We start from the raw sequence: 25,743 nt of genomic DNA on the forward strand, positions 1-25,743 counted from the left end.
CAGACACAGGGAGCACAATAGGACATCAGGGAACAGACAGGATATTAGGACTTCAGGGTCCATGAGGTCATCAAGACACAGGCAGGACATATGGGTACAGACAGGACATCAGGACATCTGGACCCAGGGTCACCGGCAGACATCAGACAGGAGTCGTTCGGTTCCGGACATCTGACACCACCTACAGGCACCACCAGAGACATCAGGCTCCCAGCTCCAGACAGTGGTCATCAGGTTCCAGACTGCGGTCGTCAGGCTCCGGGCATCTGACCTAGGAAGGAACTCAAGCGTGATGGTGCAAACAGCACCGTACTGGACATGAGCCAGGCGGGGTTAACAACGCATGGTAGTCAGAGCACAGAGTAGTAGATGCTCAGCAGAAACACTGGTTTCAAGAGACTCGAAGTCACTGGGAGTGAGTCTCCAGATGCAGAGGGATTCCAAGAACATAATCACAGCACAGTTCAGACTGGTTCAGGTACAGGACAGGTACAGGATCAAGGATTCGGGCCTGGATATACCGCCTTCAGGACAGGTGCCAGATCAGGACAAAACAGGAATCAAGGCAAGGACTTTTGTACCAAAACATAGACAGGAGAGGTGCAGGAACACAAACACACATAACAAAGTTCAGGAGCTTTGTGAGTAGCTCAGGCCCCGCCCACAGGGCAGGGGAACGTTATATATAAGCTGCCCCTCAGCAATTGGCTGGGGACAGCATTTGAAGTACACACCCTCACCCTGATAAAAGCAGGGGAGGTGTGGCCGCGCACGCCCTAAGCACAAACAGAAACCATTACAGCACAAACAGTGCAGGATCTGAGGCTCAGGGCACCTGACTGAAACTGCACGAACTGACCCACGTGGAAAGTCATGCACCAGCTGCAAATGACCTCACAACCCGCGGACAGCAGCAACCAGGGACTGCACATGAGGAAGGTATGCAGAAGGGCAAATACCTTAAAACCCATGAGAAGGCTCATTCCAAGTAACAGCCAACAGTATCCCAGCTCAAATTAGGGGGAAAAGAGCAAAGGGTTAAAGCAAACATATGCGTTGTCATGCCGAAAACAAGAAACAGACAGAACAGCATGACAATATGTATAAGATATATAAATTATTTTGTTTTTTAAATAAATCTGAAATTAACCTTTATCTTTTATTTTTCCTTAGAGTTTTCATTTCAAAGCAGGAATTGAACAAAAAACCTCTTACATGGATTTATGTCTTTATTTACACAGGAAAATATAATAACTGCATGATTTTATATTTTTAACACTTAAAAGAAAAAAAAGACATAACTATCAATCTAAAATTTGTGTACTGTAATTTTTTTTCTGTAACAATCTAAAACTTGTTTTTTTTCCTTTGCATAGTAAATATATATTTACTGCATAGCATGTCACAACAGGTGTTTCAGTTTAAAATTGTAACCTTAGAAAAAAGCTTTAGAAGCCCCTCAGCCTTTGCAAGTCAAATGAATTCAGTTGCAGGCCCTGTACCAAATATAGCTGTAGAACAAATGATCAAGTTTCTTATGGATGAGTCCTATCTATAGATATTTTACAAAGTGTTAGGCTATGTGTATTTGGGGAATATTCAAATAATTATTATTAAAATATTAAATTTAATACTTTACAATGTTCATTGATAATTAGGATACAATATTTTGGGTTAATACACATGTATTCTAATTCTTTGTATGTGAAATATGTAGTTTCAACTTATATGTGTGTCACAGTCTGAGTGATAGATGACATATGAGCGTTTGAGCAGCTTCTAAGAGTGCACTTAACGTAAGAGTGAATAACGTGGAATGTGTATGTATAGTATGAGAGAGGCCTCATGGTATTTTATGAAATATTATTTACTCAACATATATTTCTTTAGTAATTATTATTACTTAATTTAGTTAATAGTGAATAAGTGCAATCACACATCAATATGGTTTATCAAGAAAATCTACATTTAGAACATTTTTCCAAATGATAATTTTATGGTATTAAGTGTTTTTTAATGGTTACATAGATGGGTACATATCTTCAAACAAATATATGGCACGAGCTGATATGACAGTTATTAAATTAATTATTTTTATTTTTGGTTTTTATAAATGAATTTTTTCATAAAATAATATTTTTTGGTAATAAGGGGGAAATGTGTTTTTGATCCTGATTACATCATCACATTTCATCAATACCTCTTCACACATTTTAATAAAGAAGAAATATTAATAAGGTACTATTGGGTATAATAACATTAAGTATTATAAAAGTCATTTTTTTACTCCAATGAAGGGTATTATATGCAAAGTTACATAATTTCAATATTTTGGTACTACAAGGTTATGACAAGTATGAAAACATTTACATTATGAAAATATTAAGGGAATGTGTTACTGAGACATAACCTCAGCATTTGTCATCAACATATAAAAGCCTTATTTTTATTCTCATTTTAATTTTTTCTTACTTCATTTTTATTCTTAATTTTTATTTTTTATCTCAAGAAGAAAAAAATCAATATTTAATAAAGTAATGTCTAGTACAAGAATATTGCTTAATTAAATATAGTGATCATATGGTTTCAAATCTGAGTTAAATACAACAATTCTTTCACTCATTCATTCATTCATTCATTCATTTATATTCTTATTTTTGTTCATGGCTACACATTCTTACATATTATTGGTCTAAAAAAATATAGTTTATTAATAAAGTTTTAGTAATAAAGATGGAAACACTTGTTACATAAAAGACACACTGACATCTATGGGTTCAAAAAGAAATTACACCTATGACATAAAAATGTCCTATCACATGAAGAATATGGTTAATAATGTATTATCATTTATTATTATTATTTTATTTTTCCAAATATGAATTCTACATTAATATTCTGATAATAATATGTATATTATTGATTGCTATGGTATGCTGTGATATTACAAGTTAGGAAAATTACCAGATTTGGTATAGAATAGTAACATAGTTAGTAAGGCTGAAAAAAGACATTTGTCCATCCAGTTCAGCCTATATTCCATCATAATAAATCCCCAGATCTACGTCCTTCTACAGAACCTAATAATTGTATGATACAATATTGTTCTGCTCCAGGAAGACATCCAGGCCTCTCTTGAACCCCTCGACTGAGTTCGCCATCACCACCTCCTCAGGCAAGCAATTCCAGATTCTCACTGCCCTAACAGTAAAGAATCCTCTTCTATGTTGGTGGAAAAACCTTCTCTCCTCCAGACGCAAAGAATGCCCCCTTGTGCCCGTCACCTTCCTTGGTATAAACAGATCCTCAGCGAGATATTTGTATTGTCCCCTTATAGGAAATGAAGACTTCAATCAAGATACTGAAGTTACGTTAAAAAGACTTTTCATATTTCTAAATTTAATTGATTCTTAAAAGTTGAAAGAACAAAAAGCCGTTATCCAGAAGTTCCACAAGGTAACAATGCTATATGATTTCTAAATAATAATAGACTGTGTCAAATACAATTCATGTCATCACTAGCAACCACGACTGCGCATCCATCACTGACAACTATGAGTACAGTATCTAAACTGACAACCACAATTGGAGAGGTCGATGATCCTATGATGCTAATATTAACTGTGTTATTATTTTTTTATCATGTTGCAGTGGTTTCCCATCACCTATAAGACTTCCATGAAAGCTGGTGAACAATCAGGTAATTGTCAGGACGCTACAACCCTGACATGTGTACTGTGCACTAAAGACTGGTTATGGTGCTATGATTAGCAGGGAAGAGTCAATTTAACCCTTGCTGTGCCGACCAAAGAAATCACACCTGTTCCAAGACCAATGCGGAGGATATGGATGGATTCCAGATCCAAGGCAAGCCAATGTAAGTCCAGGTCTTTAAAGGAGACACTGCAATGATATTAAAGCTACATTTCATCTATGAACTTTGTTTACTTATCAACATTTGAATTTATGGACTTTGATTGAGACATGACACACAGTCTCTACAAAATCTACATGCTATCATCTATTTCAAAAGAATTATAATAAAGATTGTTTTAAAAGAACCAAGAAGAAGACATCAAGATGAAGACCAGATGACATCAGATGACGATCAGACCTGAGATGCTTCAAATATATATAGGGAAGTATAATGATATATTTTATATGAATATTAGTCACGGCTTACCATAACATTAATTTACATGTCAATATGTTATTGAGTACGTATAACAATATTATTATTATTTATATTATTATGAACATTAAATTATTTTGCCAAAGAAGAAGAAAAGAAGAAAGATCTTATTAATATGTTTACTTTGAGGGTTCCAATCAATGTCTGTCACCCTCAAAAGGGGGAATTGTTAAATATTCATTATTAATTGAATTATTCATATTCTCAATTCTGTACTGAACACATTGCCTCTCGCTGACGTTACAAAAGCTATTTATGTATATATAGCTCAGAGTATAAGTTAACACCATATAGAGAGGACATGTGGTCTGTGAGACATATAAATAACGTCTCTTAGTAGGGAGGGGGGCTGTCACGTGGGGGCTGTCACCTCCTGCCTTCACGATCATTTTCCATGGACGTCAGACAAGTCACACAAGGAACAGCTGGTAGCCATGATTCTACTCTATGAAAGAAAGATGACTTCTACTCCATCTCAGAAACGATGAGGAACAAGCACTGATATTAATAAATGGACAATCTGTTCATAACTATTTCATCTATTTTTATGTTTTGTTGCACTGTTGTTTTACTGTGGACAATTCAATAAGCCACTACATTTTTATGAAAATATAATGACATTTTTCTTTAAGAGTAACGCACCTGGTAAATAGTCTTGATTAAATAAATGTGCAAAATAAGCATATTTAACAGATAGTCATATATATATATATATATATATATATATATATATATATATATATATATATATATATATATATTTATAACCCTTTGACAAAGGTTGAGCGCTAAATGCACATTGTGGATAGCGTAATGTTCTGGTATTAGCACTTTCCTATGTACCAGTCTTGTAAGTAAAATCCTTCTTTATGCACTTTAGAGCCATTGTAGTTTTCATTTTATTCTCTCTCATTTTTCTGCATCATGCTTCCATCCTCAGACCAATTTAAGTGTTGCTGCCTTTTTCGCTTTCTGAAAACACAATTGCATGCTTTCCTGTGTGATTATTTTGATGTGCAGTAACATTTGTTTTGTTTGTAAACCATTTCCCACAATGTGAACATGTAAATGGTTTCTCCCCTGTGTGAGTTCTCTCATGTATAACAAGACTTGATTTCTGGATAAAACATACCCCACATTCTGAACATGAAAATGGCTTCTCTCCTGTGTGAGTTCTTTGATGTACAGTAAGAGTTGATTTCCTGTTAAAACATTTCCCACACTCAGAACATGAATATGGTTTCTCCCCTGTGTGAATTATCTCATGTTTAACAAGACTTGATTTGTGGTTAAAACGCATACCACATTCTGAGCATGAATATGGCTTCAACCCTGTGTGAGTTCTCTGATGCACATTAAGATTTGTTTTGTATTTAAAACATTTCCCACATTCTGAACATGAATATGGTCTCTCGCCTCTGTGACTTCTCTTATGTGCAGTAAGATCTGATTTCTCGTTAAAACATTTCCCACATTTTGAACATAAATATGGCTTCTTTCGCCTGCAGGAATTTTGATGATCAAGAGTTGATCTTTGCGTGTAATATTGGCCACATTCTGAAAATGAAAATTGATTTCTTTCTGTATGAGATGATAATTCAACTTCTCTTACGAGATGTTTTCTTTGCTGTAATGAATTAGAGGAAAGGACCTTTGGAAAAGGAACAAATGTTACATTATTGCTGCACGGAGCTGTCTGTAGAGATTGGTGGATAGCATGTGCTTTATATATATCTTGTGTGAGCCCATGATCATCTTTTTTAAAATCTGATGATTTCTCATGTCCCTCTGAGCTTCCAACACAGTCACCTGCCAAAAAAAGTTGTTTTTTTTAAATATTACTATAAAGTTATATTGATTTATAATCATGTCTCTGTATATATATTAGCATACAAATTGCAATACATGTAGGAAAATTGAATTAGCTCATTAAAGTTGCCATACACATTAGAAGTTGAAAACTTGCCTTACAAGTAAGGAATTATAGCTGTCATAGATAATATGGGTGCAACAGTGGATCTTAGAGAGTTTGCAGCTGTGCTTGCCATTGGTTTTCAGCAGAATCTGATAGCTCAAGGAACACAAAAAGTGTATTTCATAAAGAGAACCTGTCCTGTACCTGTAAAGGTGCTCTAATATTGAGTAAATCATTATTTTGTTTGCAGAAATCCACAACTGAAATTGTATGCTAATGAAATGCAGGTGCAGTGGGGTTGAACATTGCACTTGTAGCTCTACTGCCTCCCTCCCTATTCTCCACCCGCTGCCTGCCTCCTGCCTCTGACTGACAGGTCACTCCTGTTTCAGATTTCAGAGACCTGTAAGTTCAAGACAAGACTTTTTTCTCCTCTTTTTCCAAGACCCTAAACGCTTCTATTTTTCTGTTTGCATAGCCATGTGAAGGCTTGTATCTTTGCAGGACGAATTATAGTTTTAAGCGACAGCATTCATTTTATTACAAATTGTACTGAAACTTACAAAAAAAGTTGGTTAAAATTGTACAAACACCTCACCTATCCCCCACCACTTGCAATTCCATTATAGTAATTAGGGTTTTTGTGAAATGGTGAAAATTAATTCTATCTTTTTTGGGCTTCACACGGTGTACGATTAGGACTATACTTAGGCTGTATACTGCTGTGTGTATATTCCCACATAGACAAAATTATTAGTATCCTTTTGTTAAAGCAGTTAAAACTCACAATGATTACTGAAATAATTTGTAACTGAAAAGAGTAATTTTCATTTTAAATTTACTGAATACCAACTCATGAGAATCAGATATAGCTTGTGAATTGTGGTTTAAGAGGGAAAATATAATAATAAAATGGCCTGGATAAAAATGATGGTACCCCTAGAAAAATTGAAAATAGTTTGACCATAGGGGCGTATTAAACTAAGGCATGTCCTATAATTAGCCTCACAGATGTCTACAAACTTGGAATCAGTTGTGTATTTGTATTGTAAGAAAACATAAGGTAGAGTCCTGGATATCAGATATGTGTCACCGAGGTGGCCGGCCTCGTTATGCAAGTCCCAGGAAGTCTGTATCAGTAACACTAGGTTACTGAGATGGTTTTGACGTGACTGGATTTTGGGTCCGGAATTTAGGAGTAACCAAAAGAGTCTGGGTGGGAAAGGTCACTCCGATACTCCAGCCCAGGTCTTAAAGGCCTAATAGTAGGCACCTTAGCAGTGTGTGTTGTGTTGGAGTTAGATAAAGACCATTAATGGTGGACAGTCTATGCTAGAGACTAAAAGTAACTGTAAAACCAAGTGAGTGAGACAGTTTTAATTTACTTTGCATTACCCAAGGAAAGGACTATGCTGTTATTCATTTGGGCTGAAGAAAGGACTGTTCCTGTTATTCATTTGTGTTGTATAAAGGTTGTTTTCATTTGGAAGCTACAAAGTACAAAGTTTATGGTTATAGGATATAATTATAGCTTATTGATGTCATTTTAGGTTAGATACAGTTTTGATATCTGTTGTGGGAGATGCCGGGACTTAAAAAAAGTTAGTTTTATATTTCCAATATTTTTTTTCTGTACAAAATTAACTATATGGGTTAATTCATTTTATAAGGTGAAATATTCACACACATGGCAATAGCAAACACTCTTTTTTACATATATTTAGTTTACATAAGGGAGCATCACCACTGTATTGTATTTTAGTTAAAAATCAGTATGGTGATATTAGGTTACAGTGTCGGGGTAACACAGAGCCATAACTTCTTTTATTTTTCCGTCAATATGGCTATGTGAGGGCTTGTTTTTTTAGAGATGAGTTGTACTTTTGAACGCCATCATTGATTTTATCATATAGTTTACTGGAAAATGGGAAAAAAAATTCCAAGTGCAATGAAATTGAAAAAAAAAAAGTGCAATTCCACAATGGTTTTTTCTTTTTTTAATTTACCATGTTAACTAAATACTAAAACTGACCTGACAATATGATTCCCAATGTCAGTATACCAAATATGTATAGGTTATTTTTTTATTTAGGTGATGTAACAAAAAATCCGAAATTTGTAAGGAAAAAAAATTTGCTTACTGTATGTCATCATTTTCTGAGACCCGTAACATCTCCATTTTTGGGGATCTTGGGCTGGGATTTGATTGATATTACTTTGGGAAATATCCAATGTTTTGATTGCCCATTATTGAATTTTATTTCCTTTTTGCGGCAGGCAAAAAAAGTAATTCTAGTGTTGCAATTTTTTTGTTGTTACGCCTTTTACCGATCAGATTAATTTACCGTATTTTTCGGACTATAAGACACACTGGACCATAAGATGCTTCTAGGTTTTAGAGACGGAATTTAGGGAAAAAAATTGAAGCAAAAAATGTGGTCAATTCTGTACTTAATATCCCCTTTCCTGGTATATATGGTCCCCTCATCCCCATCCTGATACACATGGCCCCCTCATCCCTACCCTGGTAAGCATGGCTCCCTCATCCCTCCTGGTATGCATGGCCCCCTCATCCCTATTTTGGCAGGAATGATCGCCCTCATCCCTATCCTGGTATGCAGGGCCCCCCTCTCATCCTAGTATGCATGGCCCCATACCTATTCTGGTATGATTGACCCCCCATCCCATTCCTGGTATGCATGGCCCCATCCTTATTCTGGTATGAATGGTCCCTATCCTGGTCCTGGGATGCATGGTCCCAATCTTATCATTAGCCCCCACTCCCACCCTGGTATGCATGGCCCCATCAGAAAACATTAAAAAAAACAACAACTTACAACTGGGCATGGAATGCAGTGAATATTCATTTCTCTGTAGCACTGCTCCACCGAGGCCGCTCCCTCACCTCCCCACCTGAGCCGGTACATCCGGACCATAAGATGCACCCCCCATTTTCCTCCACATTTTTGGAGGTAAAAAGTGCGTGTTATAATCCGAAAAATGTGCTACTTTATATTTTAATAGATTAGACATTTCTGAACTCAGCGATGCCAAATATGTGGTTTTTTATTGTTTTATTTTGAATGGGTCAAAAGGGGATGATACGAACTTTTGTGTTTTGTTTTTTTTTCACTTTTTACTGCCTTCAATAGTTCCCTTAGGAGACTTGAAACTGAGATCACCCGATCGCCTGGGCTTCAGCCCTGCTATGTGCAGCATAAATCATGATCTCCTATGAACGCTGGCACACTGGCCCGCATTCATAGGAGATTGACAACGAGAGACACAGGGGTATTCTGTAGCCTAACCAACTGTCATGACAATCAATCTGCGCCACATGATCATGTGACAGTGGCGCCGATGGGCAGGTCTTGCAACGCGCTTCCACTCAGTGCATGTTAAAAATGCAGCTGTCGGTGATTGACAGATCATGGAACCACACACGGCTGTTAAAGGCAAAGATGATAGAACAGTTGTCATGTGCGGGAAAGATACGGGCTCAGCGCCGAAGCATGCATCAAAGGCAGGTACAAGACCGATGATGTACCTATACGTTATTGGTCTTGAAGGGGTTAACAGGACGGCGGTTATATTCAAACACTATATGGTGATAATATATTGTCATGGTGTAGTTTGGCAGCATAACTTCTTTCTAGTTTTTTAGGTACCGTATTTTGCGGCGTATAAGACGACCCCCCAACTTTTCCAGTTAACCCCTTTACCCCCAAGGGTGGTTTGCACGTCAATGACCAGGCCAATTTTTACAATTCTGACCACTGTCTCTTTATGAGGTTATAATTCTGGAACGCTTCAACGGATCCCAGTGATTCTGACATTGTTTTCTCATGACATATTGTACTTCATGATAGTGGTAAAATTTATTTGATATTACCTGCGTTTATTTGTGAAAAAAATGGAAATTTGGCAAAAATTTTGAAAATTTTGCAATTTTCCAACTTTGAATTTTTATGCAATTAAATCACAGAGATATGTCACACAAAATACTTAATAAGTAACATTTCCCACATGTCTACTTTACATCAGCACAATTTTGGAACCAACATTTTTTTTGTTAGGGAGTTATAAGGGTTAAAAGTTGACCAGCAATTTCTCATTTTTACAACATCATTTTTTTAGGGACCACATCTCATTTGAAGTCATTTTGAGGGGTCTATATGATAGAAAATACCCAAGTGTGACACCATTCTAAAAACTGCACCACTCAAGGTGGTCAAAACCACATTCAAGAAGTTTATTAACCCTTCAGGTGTTTCACAGGAATTTTTGGAATGTTAAAATAAAAATGAACATTTAACTTTTTTTCACCAAAAATTTACTTCAGCTCCAATTTGTTTTATTTTACCAAAAGTAACAGGAGAAAATGGACCCCAAAAGTTGTTGTACAATTTGTCCTGAGTATGCTGATACCCCATATGTGGGGGTAAACCACTGTTTGGGCGCATGACAGAGCTCGGAAGCGAAGGAGGACAATTTGACTTTTCAATGCAAAATTGACAGGAATTGAGATGGGACGCCATGTTGCGTTTGGAGAGCCACTGATGTGCCTAAACATTGAAACCCCCCACAAATGACACCATTTTGGAAAGTAGACCCCCTAAGGAACTTATCTAGAGGTGTGGTGAGCACTTTGACCCACCAAGTGCTTCACAGAAGTTTATAATACAGAACCGTAAAAATAAAAAATCATATTTTTTCACAAAAATTATCATTTCGCCCCCAATTTTTTATTTTGCTAAGGGTAAGAGAAGAAATTGGAACCAAAAGGTTGTTGTACAATTTTTCCTGAGTACGTCGATACCCCATATGTGGGGGTAAACCACTATTTGGGCGCATGGGAGAGCTCGGAAGGGAAGGAGCGCCGTTTGACTTTTCAATGCAAAATTGACAGGATTTGAGATGGGACGCCATGTTGCATTTGGAGAGCCACTGATGTGCCTAAACATTGAAACCCCCCACAAGTGACACCATTTTGGAAAGTAGACCCCCTAAGGAACTTGTCTGGATGTGTGGTGAGCACTTAGACCCACCAAGAGCTTCACAGAAGTTTATAACGCAGAGCCGTAAAAATAAAACAAAAATTTTTTCCCACAAAAATTATTTTTTAGCCCCCAGTTTTGTATTTTCCCGAGGGTAACAGGAGAAATTGGACTCCAAAAGTTGTTGTCCAATTTGTCCTGAGTACGCTGATACCCCATATGTGGGGGGGAACCACAGTTTGAGCGCATGGCAGAGCTCGGAAGGGAAGGAGCATCATTTGGAATGCAGACTTAGATGGATTGGTCTGCAGGCGTCACATTGCGTTTGCAGAGCCCCTAATGTATTTAAACAGTAGAAACCCCCCCGACCCCATATTGGAAACTAGACCCCCAAGGAACTTATCTAGATGTGTTGTGAGAACTTTGAACCCCCAAAGTGTTTCACTACAGTTTATAACGCAGAGCCGTGAAAATAGAAAATCTTTTTTTTTCCCACAAAAATTATTTTTTAGCCCCCAGTTTTGTATTTTCCCAAGGGTAACAGGAGAAATTGGACCCCAAAAGTTGTTGTCCAATTTGTCCTGAGTACGCTGATACCCATATGTTGGGGTAAACCCCTGTTTGGGCACATGGGAGAACTCGGAAGGGAAGGAGCACTGTTTTACTTTTTCAATGCAGAATTGGCTGGAATTGAGAGCAGACGCCATGTCGCGTTTGGAGAGCCCCTGATGTGCCTAAACAGTGGAAACCCCCCAATTATAACTGAAACCCTAATCCAAAGACACCCCTAACCCTAACCACACCTCTAACCCAGACACACCCCTAACCCTAATCCCAACCCTATTCCCAAGCTATAATTTTTCCATATTTGAGTCCACAGAGTCATGTGAGGTCTTGTTTTTTGCGGGACGAGCTGACGTTTTTATTGGTAACATTTTCGGGCACGTGACATTTTTTGATCGCTTTTTATTCCGATTTTTGTTATGCAGAATGACCAAAAACCAGCTATTCATGAATTTCTTTTGGGGGAGGCGTTTATATCATTCTGTGTTTGGTAAAATTGATAAAGCAGTTTTATTCTTCGGGTCAGTAGGTTTACAGCGATACCTCATTTATATCATTTTTTTTGTTTTGGCGCTTTTATACGATAAAAACTATTTTATAGAAAAAATTATTTTTGCATCGCTTTATTCTGAGGACTATAACTTTTTTATGTTTTTGCTGATCATGCTGTTTGGTGGCTAGTTTTTTTGCGGGACAAGATGCTGTTTTCAGCGGTACCATGGTTATTTATATCTGTCTTTTTGATTGCGTGTTATTCCACTTTTTGTTCGGCGGTATGATAATAAAGCGTTTTTTCCTCGTTTTTTTTTTCTTACGGTGTTTACTGAAGGGGTTAACTAGTGGGACAGTTACAGCACTGTAACTTACAGCACTGTAGGCTTACCAAGCGCCAGCTCTGAGCAGGCACTTGGTAAGCCACCTCCCTCCCTGCAGGACCCGGATGCCGCGGTCATTTTGGATCCGGGCCTGCAGGGAGGAGAGGTAAGAGACCCTCGCAGCAACGCCTCCCTGCACGAGGCTTCCCTATACCGCCGGCACACCGCGATCATGTTTGATCGCGGTGTGCCGGGGGTTAATGTGCCGGGGGCGGTCTGTGACCGCTCCTGGCACATAGTGCCGGATGTCAGCTGCGATAGGCAGCTGACACCCGGCCGCGATCCCCTTGTGAGCGCGGCCGATCGCTATGACGTACTATCCCGTCGAGGGTCAGATAGGCCCAGGTCACCTCGACGGGATAGTACGTCAAAGGTCAGAAATGGGTTAAAATATAAAATCTTCTTAAAAGTCGGGGGTCTTCTTATACGCCGTATGTCGTCTTATAGGGCCGGGGACTAATGTGCCTTTTGTGGCGTCTCACAGGAAAGTGTGAGTGGAGTATCCCCCATTACCTCATGTTAGGTGCAGCGTGGGGTCTCTGTGCTGGGGAGCGGCGGCGGCTGCTGCTCCTCTTTGTGCCGCGTGGGTGCTGTGCTGTGAGGCGGTGGCTCCTCTTCGTGCAGTGTCGAGGCTCTGTGCTGTGGGGCGGCGGTGGCGTATCTTAGTGCGGAGTCAGTCGGGGCTCCTCCGGCATTTCCTCAAAGCCCTGAGGCCCCGGCAGCTCCATTGCTGCAATGCGGTGGCCTCCGGGAAAATGGCCGCTGGGGGCGGCGCATGCTCAGATTCAGATCTCATCTCCCTAATAATTATTAGTAGAATCTGGGACTTCTCTAGATTTACTGGTTACTACTCACCTGGGCAGTTATCTGTAGGGATCTCCTCTTTACACAGCTCATCATCTCTCACATATGTCTCTGTAGTATTAATATGGGACAGATCTTTACCCTGAAACACAAATTGTAGAAGTCACAGACAGATGGAGAAGTCACATCTATGTTCAGCTCTAATCCTGCCATCTCCACTGTTCTCATTACACAAGTACTGTATAAAACATATAATACTGGTGGATAAATCAGACTGAGCAAAAGATTTTCACAGGCGTCTACATATCATAAGAGAGATCTCATGACACCTTCTCTCCATCTACCTGATGATCCTGAGGAACATTGAAATTTTCTTGTTTACAGTCCAGTAGAAGAGGACAGGGACATCTCTCTGGTGTTGTCTTCTTACTGGACAGATCTGTATGAAACACATACAGGAACTGAATTCATTCTTTACATACAGATAATTATAGGCCATGTGTAAATAGTTCTGTGTATTACCTGGTGATGTGAGGGGCTGGGGACCCTCCATCATGACGTCCTTGTACAGATCTTTGTGTTCTTCTAAATACTCCCACTCCTCCATGGAGAAATAGATGGTGACATCCTGACACCTCATAGGAACCTGATACACACAATGATACAGTCATCCCCCTGATCCCTTCATAGCGTTGCTATATAATGTCCCAGGATTCCCAGCAGTGTCACCTCTCCAGTCAGCAGCTCAATCATCTTGTAGGTCAGTTCTAGGATCTTCTGGTCATTGATGTTCTCATGTTTCAGGGCGTGAGGTGGAGTCCTTGTGTTTGGGCTCAGTGGTCTTCCCCATCTCTCAGACACAGGAGCCTGACAGTGCTCACTAGAGGTCTTCTTCAATACTGTGTAATCCTGGTTATGGAGAGACACATTAATAAACCTCACTACAGACATTTCCAGAGTCCTCACCTCTCCAGTTCTGTCCATCAGTTATTCCCATAGATAAGAATGATGTAATGTGACGCCATCAGAATCTCTCACCTCTCCAGTAAGCCGGAAGAGGATCTCTAGGGTGAGGTGTAATATCTTCTCCGCCATCTTGTTCGTGTCCCTATCCATCCTTGATGGGTCAATCAAGAAAATTCTCTATATAGAAGATCTCCACTGAGAGGATTTGATATTGTAGGGACCTGAATGGGAAGATGAGTCAAAGTAAAATCATAAAGAATTCCATGCAAAAATACTAAGTATAAAGTGATGTCAGAACGTTCCGTGATCTTTACACCTACTAATCACAGAGGTAATGCTAATATGCACAGCAAGTAATTACCGTAGACTAGCCCTTCTCAAACTGTGAGGTTTGACTCATCAGGTGTTGATAATAAGCTGAGACCACAGAGGAGGAATTTCAACAGGATCTGTAATAATGTTGGTATACAGGAGGACAAAATGGTGGAACCCATTAATTCTGTGTCTCAGATTAAAGGGGTTGTCCGGTCTGAACAGATAAGTCTGCTGTCACTCTGTGTGGCTGCAGACTTATGAATCACCCCAGCTCACGCACTGTGCACTGCAGGAATTCTCCAGTTTCTGACTTGGGACCAAAGGGTATGTAAAAGTATGTCCAGATGACTTTGCGAGCACAGTCAGCTAATTCTGACAGCTGACACCTGGCCCTCACTGCGTGGAGGGGTGTCCACACCGCAGTTTAATTACCTAAATGCTGCAGTATTTAGAAGGCAGGTAGTGAGAGGGAGCCCTATTGGCCCTCAGATCTCCACCCCCTATGACTTCATTGCTGGGGCCTAATCATTGTTGACATCCAGATCACCAGGCTCTAGCAAACTTGTTCAATCATGCTCAGTATTGAGCTCAATCTCTCTACCGCGTATCAATCCGAGACAAATGGGCTGGTGAAGAGGGCCAATCAGACTCTGGTCACGTACCTCCGGCATTTTGTTTCTGCTAGACATGACGACTGGGTATCTTTACTGCCTGGGGCGCAGTTTGCTCTAAATAATGCCGTCTCTGATTCCACAGAGCAGATGCCATTCCTCCTCAACTACGGTCAGCATCCGCATGTTCCCGTGCCCATGCCCATCTCATCTTCCAACCCTAGGGTGGTGGACTGGGCAGTGCAGGCTTGTGACACCTGGGGCCGCACACAGGATGCCATTAGGGCTTCTAAGGAGAGAATGAGAATCTCTGCCAATGTGTATCGTCGTCCAGCTCCAGTCTTCGCCCCTGGAGATTTAGTGTGGCTCTCGGCTTGTAACATCAGGCTGCGTGTGGAGTCCACTAAATTTGTTCCCCGATATCTAGGTCCTTTCAAGGTCCTGAAACAGGTGAACCCGGTAGTCTATCGTCTTATCCTTCCACCAAATCTAAACACCACCGACACTTTCCATGTGTCTTTGTTGAAACCCGTATATATGACCCGGTCTTCTGGGACTCCTGCCACGAGCTTGGATGCGTCCCTGGACAATTTTGAGGTCAGTGCCATTGTCGGGTCCAAGGTGGTGCATGGCAAAACATTTTTTCCGTGGACTGGAAGGATCATGAGCGTGAGAGCCTATAGAGCGCATTCGTGCCCCCCTACTCATTGCAGCTTTTGAGCATGGCGAACATCGCTGGGGAGATGCTGGGGGGGGTAATGTTAGGCACCGGGATTCTCCCGCTGCACAGGGTAGATCCCAAGCCTTGCCTGCATCAACTGTCTCCCACTCAGCTTTTGCCGCTGCGGGTGGTGCTGAGCATAGACATCAGTCTCAGCGTCTTGCTCAGGCTTGTGCTGTTGGTCTGGTTACTGCTGGCTGTTCAGCCAAGCCTATGGTAACCAGTGGTAGGCAGTGACGAACGCTCTGGAGACTAAGTCCAGAAATCACCCTACTGAGCATGCTCATGATGTGGCGACGTCTCATTGGTGGTCAATCGTCAGTTAGTCTGGTGACGTGGCAGCTCCGGATTGGTCCGCGAGCAAGGTCCTGTCCGACTGGACTTGAGCTGAACATATAAAAGGGTCTCAGAGGCGCACGCGGGCGTGCTAGTATCAATTTCTATATGTGTGTGTATGGGACATTGTATCAGTGTGGTCTTTATCAGCATGTGCTCAGGGTCACCGGTAAGCCGTTAGAATTTCAGTTCTCCGGAGTGGAGATTGTCTGGACAAATTCAGGGCTGGGGTCTAGCTATTAGAATTCCGACACCTCCGGAGGGTAGTTGGTTGAGTGCTTTTGCTGACTGTGTGACCAATGTTTGCTTCTTTTCCCTTGAGCGGGCTTTGTTCCCCTGTGAGGTTAACAGGGATTGTATCTAGCGTCATTCCTATTCCGTTACTGTGTGCGAGTGACACAGCTCTATAGCAGAGCATCTATTCCGTTACTGTGTGTGATTGACACAGCTCTAATGCAGAGTATCTATTCTGTTACTGTGTGTGAGTGACACAGCTATATTGCAGAGCATCTGTTCCGTTTCTGTGTGTGAGTGACACAGCTTTATGTGCAGTTCACTGAGTGACGTTTAACTCAGTGTGTGCAAGCAATCGCTCGCTGTGTGTTCCGTCATTGTTCACACTAGCTGCTGTTTGACATCTCTGCACGGTGGACCCCAGGTTGCGACTGCACTTCTCTATTAAATTTATTTAGTGCAATCCACCAACCCCAACATGTGGTATCTCTGTAATCGTACTGACCCATGGATAAAGCTGTCTTATCAATTTAACCACACTTGGAACGGCATTAACAAAAAAAAACAATAATTCCTGAATTGCTGTTTTTTGTTCATTCTGCCTCCCAAAAATTGGAATAGAAAGCGATCAAAAAACGTCATGTCCCCGAAAATGGTACCCATAAAGACATCAACTCTTCCCGCAAAAAAACAAGCCCTCACATGACTCTGATAGATACAATATGGAAAAATTGTAGCTCTCAAAATATGGCGATGTTTTTGAAAAAAAAGAAAAACTTTTTTTAGTGTGAGACAGCACCCATACATAAAAACCAGATATAAATCTGTTATCCCTTGAATTATACTGACGCAAACAATAAAGTCTTCTAATCATTTATACCATACCAGAAACGGTGTAAAAAAATAAATAAAACTAATTATTCACCTGCTGTTAATTTGTTCATTCTGCCTCTTAAAGATCACAGTAAGACTCGCACGTGAACATTTAGTTGAGCGCTTACACCAGTGTTTTCACGTAAATCTCTGAAATACATGATTCAGATGGAGGCCCCAATGGAAGATTCTCTATAATGAGACAGACAGAAGCACTGTGGACACAGTCTGGCCTCTGATCCGGCAGTCATCTTTTTAGGCATGCTATTTCTATGGTGATGACAGCCCACCTAATTTCTGGGTATATGTCTCCCGAAGCATGAGCTGGTAACTAAAATGTACGAGGCACTACAATGTACTGGGCACTACAACAATAGGTTGCAATTTTCACTCAGCAACATCCATTGCTGCTTGTTTCTGGAAAGCACCCATGGAGTCAAAATCATCACTACACCTATAAATAAATTCTCAAAGGGGTATAATTTCCAAAGCGGGGTCACTTGAAGGGGGATTCTGCTCTTCTAGCACTTAGAGGCTCTGTATATGGAGTCTGCAAACTATTCTAGGAAAATCTGCGCTCCCGAAAGGCAAATGGCGAACAGTACTATACAACCACATATGGGATATGTCTATATTCAGTAAAAACTGTGGTACAAATTTTGGAGCAATTTTTACCCATTTCCCACTGTGAAAATGTAAAATCTGGGGCTAACACAATTTGGGGCTAAAAAAAAAAAACAATTTTGTGGAAAAAAAATTGATTTTTATGGCTCAATGTTATAAACTTCTGTAAAACACCTGGGAATTCAAGGTGCTCACCACTCATTAGTTCCCTGAGGGGTCTGGCTTCCAAAATGATGTTTCTTGTGGGGTGTTTCCACTGTTTAGGCACATCAAGGGCTCTCCAAATGCGACTTGTCATCTGTTAATTATTCCAGTAAGTATTGCTTTCAAAATGTCAAATGGCTCTCCATCCCTTCCAAGCTCTGCTGTGCACCCAAACAGTAGTTTTCCTCCAAATACTGTGTATCGGTGTACTCAGTAGAAATTGCACAACTAATTGTATGGTGTAACTTCTCCTGTTACCTTTCTGAAAATGCAAAATTTGGGGCTACAAAACATTTTTGTGTAAAAAATTTGATTTTTTTTTTTTATTTTCATGACTCATGGTTATAACCTTCTGTGAAGCAACTGTGGGTTCAAGATGCTCACCACAAATCTATATGAGCTCCCTGGGTGGTCTAGTTTCCAAAATGGTGTTACTTGTGGGTTGTTTCCACTGTCTAGGCACATCACGGGACCTCCAAATGCGACATGGCGTCCGCTAATTATTCCAGCAAATTTTACATTCAAAAAGTAAAGTGGCGCTCCTTACTTTCCGAGCCCTGCCGTGCACCCAGATAGTGTTTTTTCCCCATATATGGGGTATTGACATGCTCATTAGAAATTGCACAACAAATTTTAGGGTGCATTTTTTTTATGTTATCCTTGCAAAAATTAAAAAAAAAAAATTGGATCTGAATAAAATTTGCGTGAAAAACGTTAAATGTTTATTTAGTCCTTCCATATTCCAAAAATTCCTGTGAAGCACCGGAAGGGTTAATTACGGTAAGTCTTTGAAAGAACCATGAGGGGTTCAGTTTTTCGAATGGTGTCACTTTTGGTATATTCTGTCATATAGACACCTCAGTGTCACTTCAAATGTGATGTGGTCCCTAAAAAATGGTTTTGTAAATTTTGCTATTAAAAGAAAAAACGCAGGTCAACATTTAACTAGCACTTATAACTTACCAAAAAAAAAAATTACGTTTGAAAATTGTGCTGACGTAAATTGGACATGTAGGAAATGTTATGTATTAACTATTTTGTATGATATAACTCTCTGATTTAAGGACATAAAAATTACAAGTTCGAAAATTGCTAAATTTTCGCCAAAGTTCCATTTTGTTCACAAATAAACGCAAGTCATAAAGTACAATATGTCACAAAAAACAAATTCAGGGTATGTGTCCACGTTCAGGATTGCATCAGGATTTGGTCAGGATTTTTAGTAACATAGTAACATAGTTAGTAAGGCCGAAAAAAGACATTTGTCCATCCAGTTCAGCCTATATTCCATCATAATAAATCCCCAGATCTACGTCCTTCTACAGAACCTAATTGTATGATACAATATTGTTCTGCTCCAGGAAGACATCCAGGCCTCTCTTGAACCCCTCGACTGAGTTCGCCATCACCACCTCCTCAGGCAAGCAATTCCAGATTCTCACTGCCCTAACAGTAAAGAATCCTCTTCTATGTTGGTGGAAAAACCTTCTATCCTCCAGACGCAAAGAATGCCCCCTTGTGCCCGTCACCTTCCTTGGTATAAACAGATCCTCAGCGAGATATTTGTATTGTCCCCTTATATACTTATACATGGTTATTAGATCGCCCCTCAGTCGTCTTTTTTCTAGACTAAATAATCCTAATTTTGCTAATCTATCTGGGTATTGTAGTTCTCCCATCCCCTTTATTAATTTTGTTGCCCTCCTTTGTACTCTCTCTAGTTCCATTATATCCTTCCTGAGCACCGGTGCCCAAAACTGGACACAGTACTCCATGTGCGGTCTAACTAGGGATTTGTACAGAGGCAGTATAATGCTCTCATCATGTGTATCCAGACCTCTTTTAATGCACCCCATGATCCTGTTTGCCTTGGCAGCTGCTGCCTGGCACTGGCTGCTCCAGGTAAGTTTATCATTAACTAGGATCCCCAAGTCCTTCTCCCTGTCAGATTTACCCAGTGGTTTCCCGTTCAGTGTGTAATGGTGATATTGATTCCTTCTTCCCATGTGTATAACCTTACATTTATCATTGTTAAACCTCATCTGCCACCTTTCAGCCCAAGTTTCCAACTTATCCAGATCCATCTGTAGCAGAATACTATCTTCTCTTGTATTAACTGCTTTACATAGTTTTGTATCATCTGCAAATATCGATATTTTACTGTGTAAACCTTCTACCAGATCATTAATGAATATGTTGAAGAGAACAGGTCCCAATACTGACCCCTGCGGTACCCCACTGGTCACAGCAACCCAGTTAGAGACTATACCATTTATAACCACCCTCTGCTTTCTATCACTAAGCCAGTTACTAACCCATTTACACACATTTTCCCCCAGACCAAGCATTCTCATTTTGTGTACCAACCTCTTGTGCGGCACGGTATCAAACGCTTTGGAAAAATCGAGATATACCACGTCCAATGACTCACCGTGGTCCAGCCTATAGCTTACCTCTTCATAAAAACTGATTAGATTGGTTTGACAGGAGCGATTTCTCATAAACCCATGCTGATATGGAGTTAAACAGTTATTCTCATTGAGATAATCCAGAATAACATCCCTCAGAAACCCTTCAAATATTTTACCAACAATAGAGGTTAGACTTACTGGCCTATAATTTCCAGGTTCACTTTTAGAGCCCTTTTTGAATATTGGCACCACATTTGCTATGCGCCAATCCTGCGGAACAGACCCTGTCGCTATAGAGTCTCTAAAAATAAGAAATAATGGTTTATCTATTACATTACTTAGTTCTCTTAGTACTCGTGGGTGTATGCCATCCGGACCCGGAGATTTATCTATTTTAATCTTATTTAGCCGGTTTCGCACCTCTTCTTGGGTTAGATTGGTGACCCTTAATATAGGGTTTTCATTGTTTCTTGGGATTTCACCTAGCATTTCATTTTCCACCGTGAATACCGTGGAGAAGAAGGTGTTTAATATGTTAGCTTTTTCCTCGTCATCTACAACCATTCTTTCCTCACTATTTTTTAAGGGGCCTACATTTTCAGTTTTTATTCTTTTACTATTGATATAGTTGAAGAACAGTTTGGGATTAGTTTTACTCTCCTTAGCAATGTGCTTCTCTGTTTCCTTTTTGGCAGCTTTAATTAGTTTTTTAGATAAAGTATTTTTCTCCCTATAGTTTTTTAGAGCTTCAATGGTGCCATCCTGCTTTAGTAGTGCAAATGCTTTCTTTTTACTGTTAATTGCCTGTCTTACTTCTTTGTTTAGCCACATTGAGTTTTTCCTATTTCTAGTCCTTTTATTCCCACAAGGTATAAACCGCTTACACTGCCTATTTAGGATGTTCTTAAACATTTCCCAATTATTATCTGTATTCTTATTTCTGAGGATATTGTCCCAGTCTACCAGATTAAGGGCATCTCTAAGCTGGTCAAACTTCGCCTTCCTAAAGTTCAGTGTTTTTGTGACTCCCTGACAAGTCCCCCTAGTGAAAGACAGGTGAAACTGTACAATATTGTGGTCGCTATTTCCTAGATGCCCGACCACCTGCAGATTTGTTATTCTGTCAGGTCTATTAGATAGTATTAGGTCTAAAAGTGCTGCTCCTCTGGTTGGATTCTGCACCAATTGTGAAAGATAATTTTTCTTGGTTATTAGCAGAAACCTGTTGCCTTTATGGGTTTCACAGGTTTCTGTTTCCCAGTTAATATCCGGGTAGTTAAAGTCCCCCATAACCAGGACCTCATTATGGGTTGCAGCTTTATCTATCTGCTTTAGAAGTAGACTTTCCATGGCTTCTGTTATATTTGGGGGTTTGCAACAGACCCCAATGAGGATTTTTCATCAGTATTTGTAAGCCAAAACCAGGAGTGGAACAATTAGCGGAAAAGTATAATAGAAACATATGCACAACTTCTGTATTTATCATCCACTCCTGGTTTTGGCTTACAAAAACTGATGGAAAATCCTGACCAAATCCTGATGCAATCCTGAACGTGGACACATACCCTTAGAATCAGTTCCAGAGTTATTACCTCATAAATGACACTGGTCAGAATTTAAAAATTTGGCCTCATCATGAAGGTGCAAACAGGCTTGGGGGTAAAGGGATTAAAACCCTATAGTGCTCACAAAGTCCCTCTGCTCATGCCAGAACATGTCCAAGCCCGTTTGAAGTTTGTCAATGACCATCTGGATGATCTAGAGGAGTCATGGGAGAAAATCATGAGGTCAGATGAGACCAAAATAGAACTTTTTAGTATCAACTCTACTCATCGTTTTTGGAAGAAGACGGATGAGTTCAACCCCAAACCCCAACCGTGAAGCATGGTGGGAGAAACATCATACTTTAGGGGTGCTTTTCTGCAAAGGGAACAGGACAACTGCATCGTATTGAATGGAGGATGGATGGGGTCATGTATCACGAGATGTGGGCCAACAACCTCCTTCCCTCAGTAATAGCATGGAAGATGGGTCATGGCTGGGTCTTCCAGCATGGCAATGACCTGAAACATAGCCAGGGTAACTAAGGAGTGGGTCCGTAAGAAGCATTTCAAAGTCCTGGGGTGGCCTAGTCAGTCTCAAGACCTAAACAAAGTAGAAAATCTTTAGAGTGAGCTGAAACCCAATATTGCCCAGTGATATCTCCGAAAACTGAAAGATCTGGAGCAGATCTGTATGGAACAGTGGGCCAAAATCCCTGCTGCAGTGTGGCAAACTTGGTCATCAGCTACAGGAAATGTCTGTAATTGCAAGCAAAGGTTTCTGTACCAAATATTAAGTTCAATTTTTCTTCTGTATCAAAATACTTATTTCATGCAATAAAATGCAATTTAGTTATGTAAAAATCATACAATGTGATTTTCTGGATTTCTATTTTAGATTCTGTCTCTCACAGTTGAAGTGTACGATAAAAATTACAGACCTCCCCATTCTTTGTAGGTGGGAAAACTTGCAAAATCGGCAGTGTATCAAATACTTTTTCCCCCACTGTATATATAACAATGTACAAGATTGGTAGTGTCATAATTGAAAAATACTGTGTTGTAATCAATTTTATACTATTGCCTATTTGTTATGTTCATATTTTAATTATTCGGGATTTTTTTTTTTTTTTTAAAGTTCTTTTTATTTCTTTGGCTATGCTTTTGATTTTACTGTAGTGTAGGGACTCGCAAGACAGCAAGGACCCTTGCCGCATGTTGCGAGCTTACGTATTTTGGCCAAAATATCGACCAATACCTTACATTATTTTTCTGCACATTTTTTTTCAGGGTGCAGCCAGACGCATAAATGGTGACCTTGTAAACTAGTGACTTGTCCCTCCTTGATGCACTTCTAGAGTGCCGGACAGCCCAACTGAACTAATAGTATGAGCGTTTATAGCTATATTTGACCGATTAAATTGTTGTTGTGTTTTTACAGTTACAGCAATGCGGATGGGATCTATAGAAATTTGCTGCCCACTGTGCGTCTTCAATCTGACTCGTGGTGCGCATTTCAAATCCGCAACATGTCAATTTCTCTTTTGAGCTTTCTGTGTAGATTGTCTCCATCGACTTGCATTTGGTGTGGAAAACCCACAGGTAAAATACGCACATGTGTTTATAATACGTTCCCACTGTGAAGCGCATCATGTAATCCGCACCAAAGTATATTATTAAAATATAACAATCGGATGGCACTTGTCCAATGTATACAGTCGTGTGATTGAGCACTAATATCAGGCAATCTCCCCCTCCATGAGCTGGTACGCTGCGAGGGGTTGTTTCATCAGTATTTTGCATCTGTTACCTCCTTTATTAAGGAGGTCTGCTGCATTCTGTTACTGCATTAGTTTCTTTGACCGTAGTTGCCTTTTTTCTTGGGTTATGTTTTATTTTATGAACCTCCCAAAACTACATAAATTTGTTTTCTGGCAATTTAATGTACATCGAATACAAATCAAATCCCATGTGAATGTGAGTGAATCTGGTGAATTCAATTTTTTCCAAATTCCCTTGTCCTCAGTAATTACAGGATCAGTCACCAGAACTACATCCACATTAGAGGAGACACGAAACGTGGGAGGTTTATACTGCAGGATCCAGATGGCCGGTTCTCCATGGGCTCCGGCCACATCATTAGGGCTTGTTTCCATTTGCGAGAAACACCTCCGTGTCTCGCATGTGAAAACCAAGCTCTGGCGCCGGCACTCCAGAGCGGAGCGTGCGGCCGCATAGCAACACATGGAGCTGCACGCTCCGCTCCCAAGTGCCGGCGCCAGAGCTTGGTTTTCACATGCTAGACACGGAGGTGTTTCTCACAAATGGAAACGAGCCCTTAGGAGAAGCAACAACATTTATAATGGAGAAGAAACAAAGAATTCCTCCAGTGTGGGACAATTACACATTAACTTATTAGTGTTCTCATCAGCAGGAGTAATGGGGATCACAACTCATAGGAAACAACCTCACTGCACAGCGGAAGGGAGGAAATCTGACATTTCCATTCCCTGTAATCTCCACCATCTGTCCCCAAACCAGAGCGCCCTCCCCTGTATACATGAGCACAGCCAGCGTTCTATTACTGTACATATACACATGGCAGAGCTGGGGGCACTATCTCCGGGAATGGAGGGGTTACTGCCCCCTGCCCCGCCCAGTAATGGGGAATCTCCAGCACCTACCTCCACCCGCAGAGCCACACACCACATATATGGCTGTTCTGTGCGCACAGGACCTGTGATGAGGTCACAGGAGGGGAGGAGTCAGGGGTCACATGATCAGGGGCCTAAGTGTATGCAGGACTCTGCTGTTCTGGTTCCAAAATAAAATATGGAACAGCATCCAGTCCAGGTGAAAGATTGGAAAAAACTTTATTCCGCCATCATCTGCTGTGCTGGTTTTCATGGTGTTGGATGAGGTGAAGTTTGTGTTTGCAACATGTGCATAGAGGAGCTTTTAAGCACTCAGTTTCCTCTTGGATGGAGAAAGAAAAATGTTGTGAAGAAGAAACGGAAAGTGGTGGTCATATCATGGGGGATTCCCTGTTGAGAGAAACAGAGGCCACTATCTGCATACCGGATATAACCTCAAGAGAAATGTGCTGTCTTCCAGGTGCAAAAATCAAAGATGTGTCTGACAGGACATGAGGACTCTTCAGAACTGCAGATGACTACCCATTCCTGCAAATACATGTGGGGACAAATGACAGCACAAGCAAGGACGTGGAAACCATCTGCAGTGACTTTAAAGAATTAGGCAAGAAGGTGTAAGAACTGGGAGTGCAGGTGGTCTTGTCATCTATCCTCCCGGGGGATGGCCATGGAACATGGAGGTGGAATCAGATGATTCTACAGGTAAACAACTAGCTACGTCGATGGTGCTGTTCATCAAGGAGTGGATTTCTGGATCGCGGAGTGAATTATTTATACAATGGCCTACTTGCTAGAAATGGGCTGCACCTTACCAAGACTGGAAAACACATATTTGGAAGTTGCCTTGCTACACTCATCAGGAGAGCTTTAAACTAGAACATTGTGGAAAGTGAAGCAAAAGGCCAG

The 25,743-nt window shown here is 40.4% G+C and overlaps 1 protein-coding gene across 1 annotated transcript; it reads right to left on the reverse strand.

Annotated features, from left to right (window-relative positions):
• Positions 1-3,222: 3,222 nt before the first annotated feature.
• LOC138663997 (oocyte zinc finger protein XlCOF8.4-like) lies at positions 3,223-24,929 on the reverse strand. Its single transcript, XM_069750394.1, has 7 exons — positions 24,868-24,929; positions 14,386-14,534; positions 14,077-14,256; positions 13,870-13,993; positions 13,692-13,786; positions 13,399-13,489; positions 3,223-6,001 (listed from the first exon to the last, which is right to left on the reverse strand). The coding sequence occupies exons 2-7, from the start codon at positions 14,461-14,463 to the stop codon at positions 5,139-5,141; spliced, it is 1,431 nt and encodes a 476-aa protein (XP_069606495.1). The 5' UTR covers positions 14,464-14,534; positions 24,868-24,929; the 3' UTR covers positions 3,223-5,138.
• Between the last annotated feature and the right edge of the window lie 814 nt (positions 24,930-25,743).

Source organism: Ranitomeya imitator, chromosome 2, assembly GCF_032444005.1.
Source record: "Ranitomeya imitator isolate aRanImi1 chromosome 2, aRanImi1.pri, whole genome shotgun sequence".
Taxonomy (NCBI): domain Eukaryota; kingdom Metazoa; phylum Chordata; class Amphibia; order Anura; family Dendrobatidae; genus Ranitomeya; species Ranitomeya imitator.

Excerpts from the sequence above, each read along its gene's own strand:
- LOC138663997 (XM_069750394.1), bottom strand. The coding sequence starts at position 14,463 with ATGGATAGGGACACGAACAAGATGGCGGAGAAGATATTACACCTCACC. Across the intron at positions 14,257-14,385 it reads TCTTCCGGCTTACTGGAGAG|GATTACACAGTATTGAAGAA; the intron begins GTGAGAGATTCT and ends CTCCATAACCAG. Across the intron at positions 13,994-14,076 it reads TTGAGCTGCTGACTGGAGAG|GTTCCTATGAGGTGTCAGGA; the intron begins GTGACACTGCTG and ends TGTGTGTATCAG.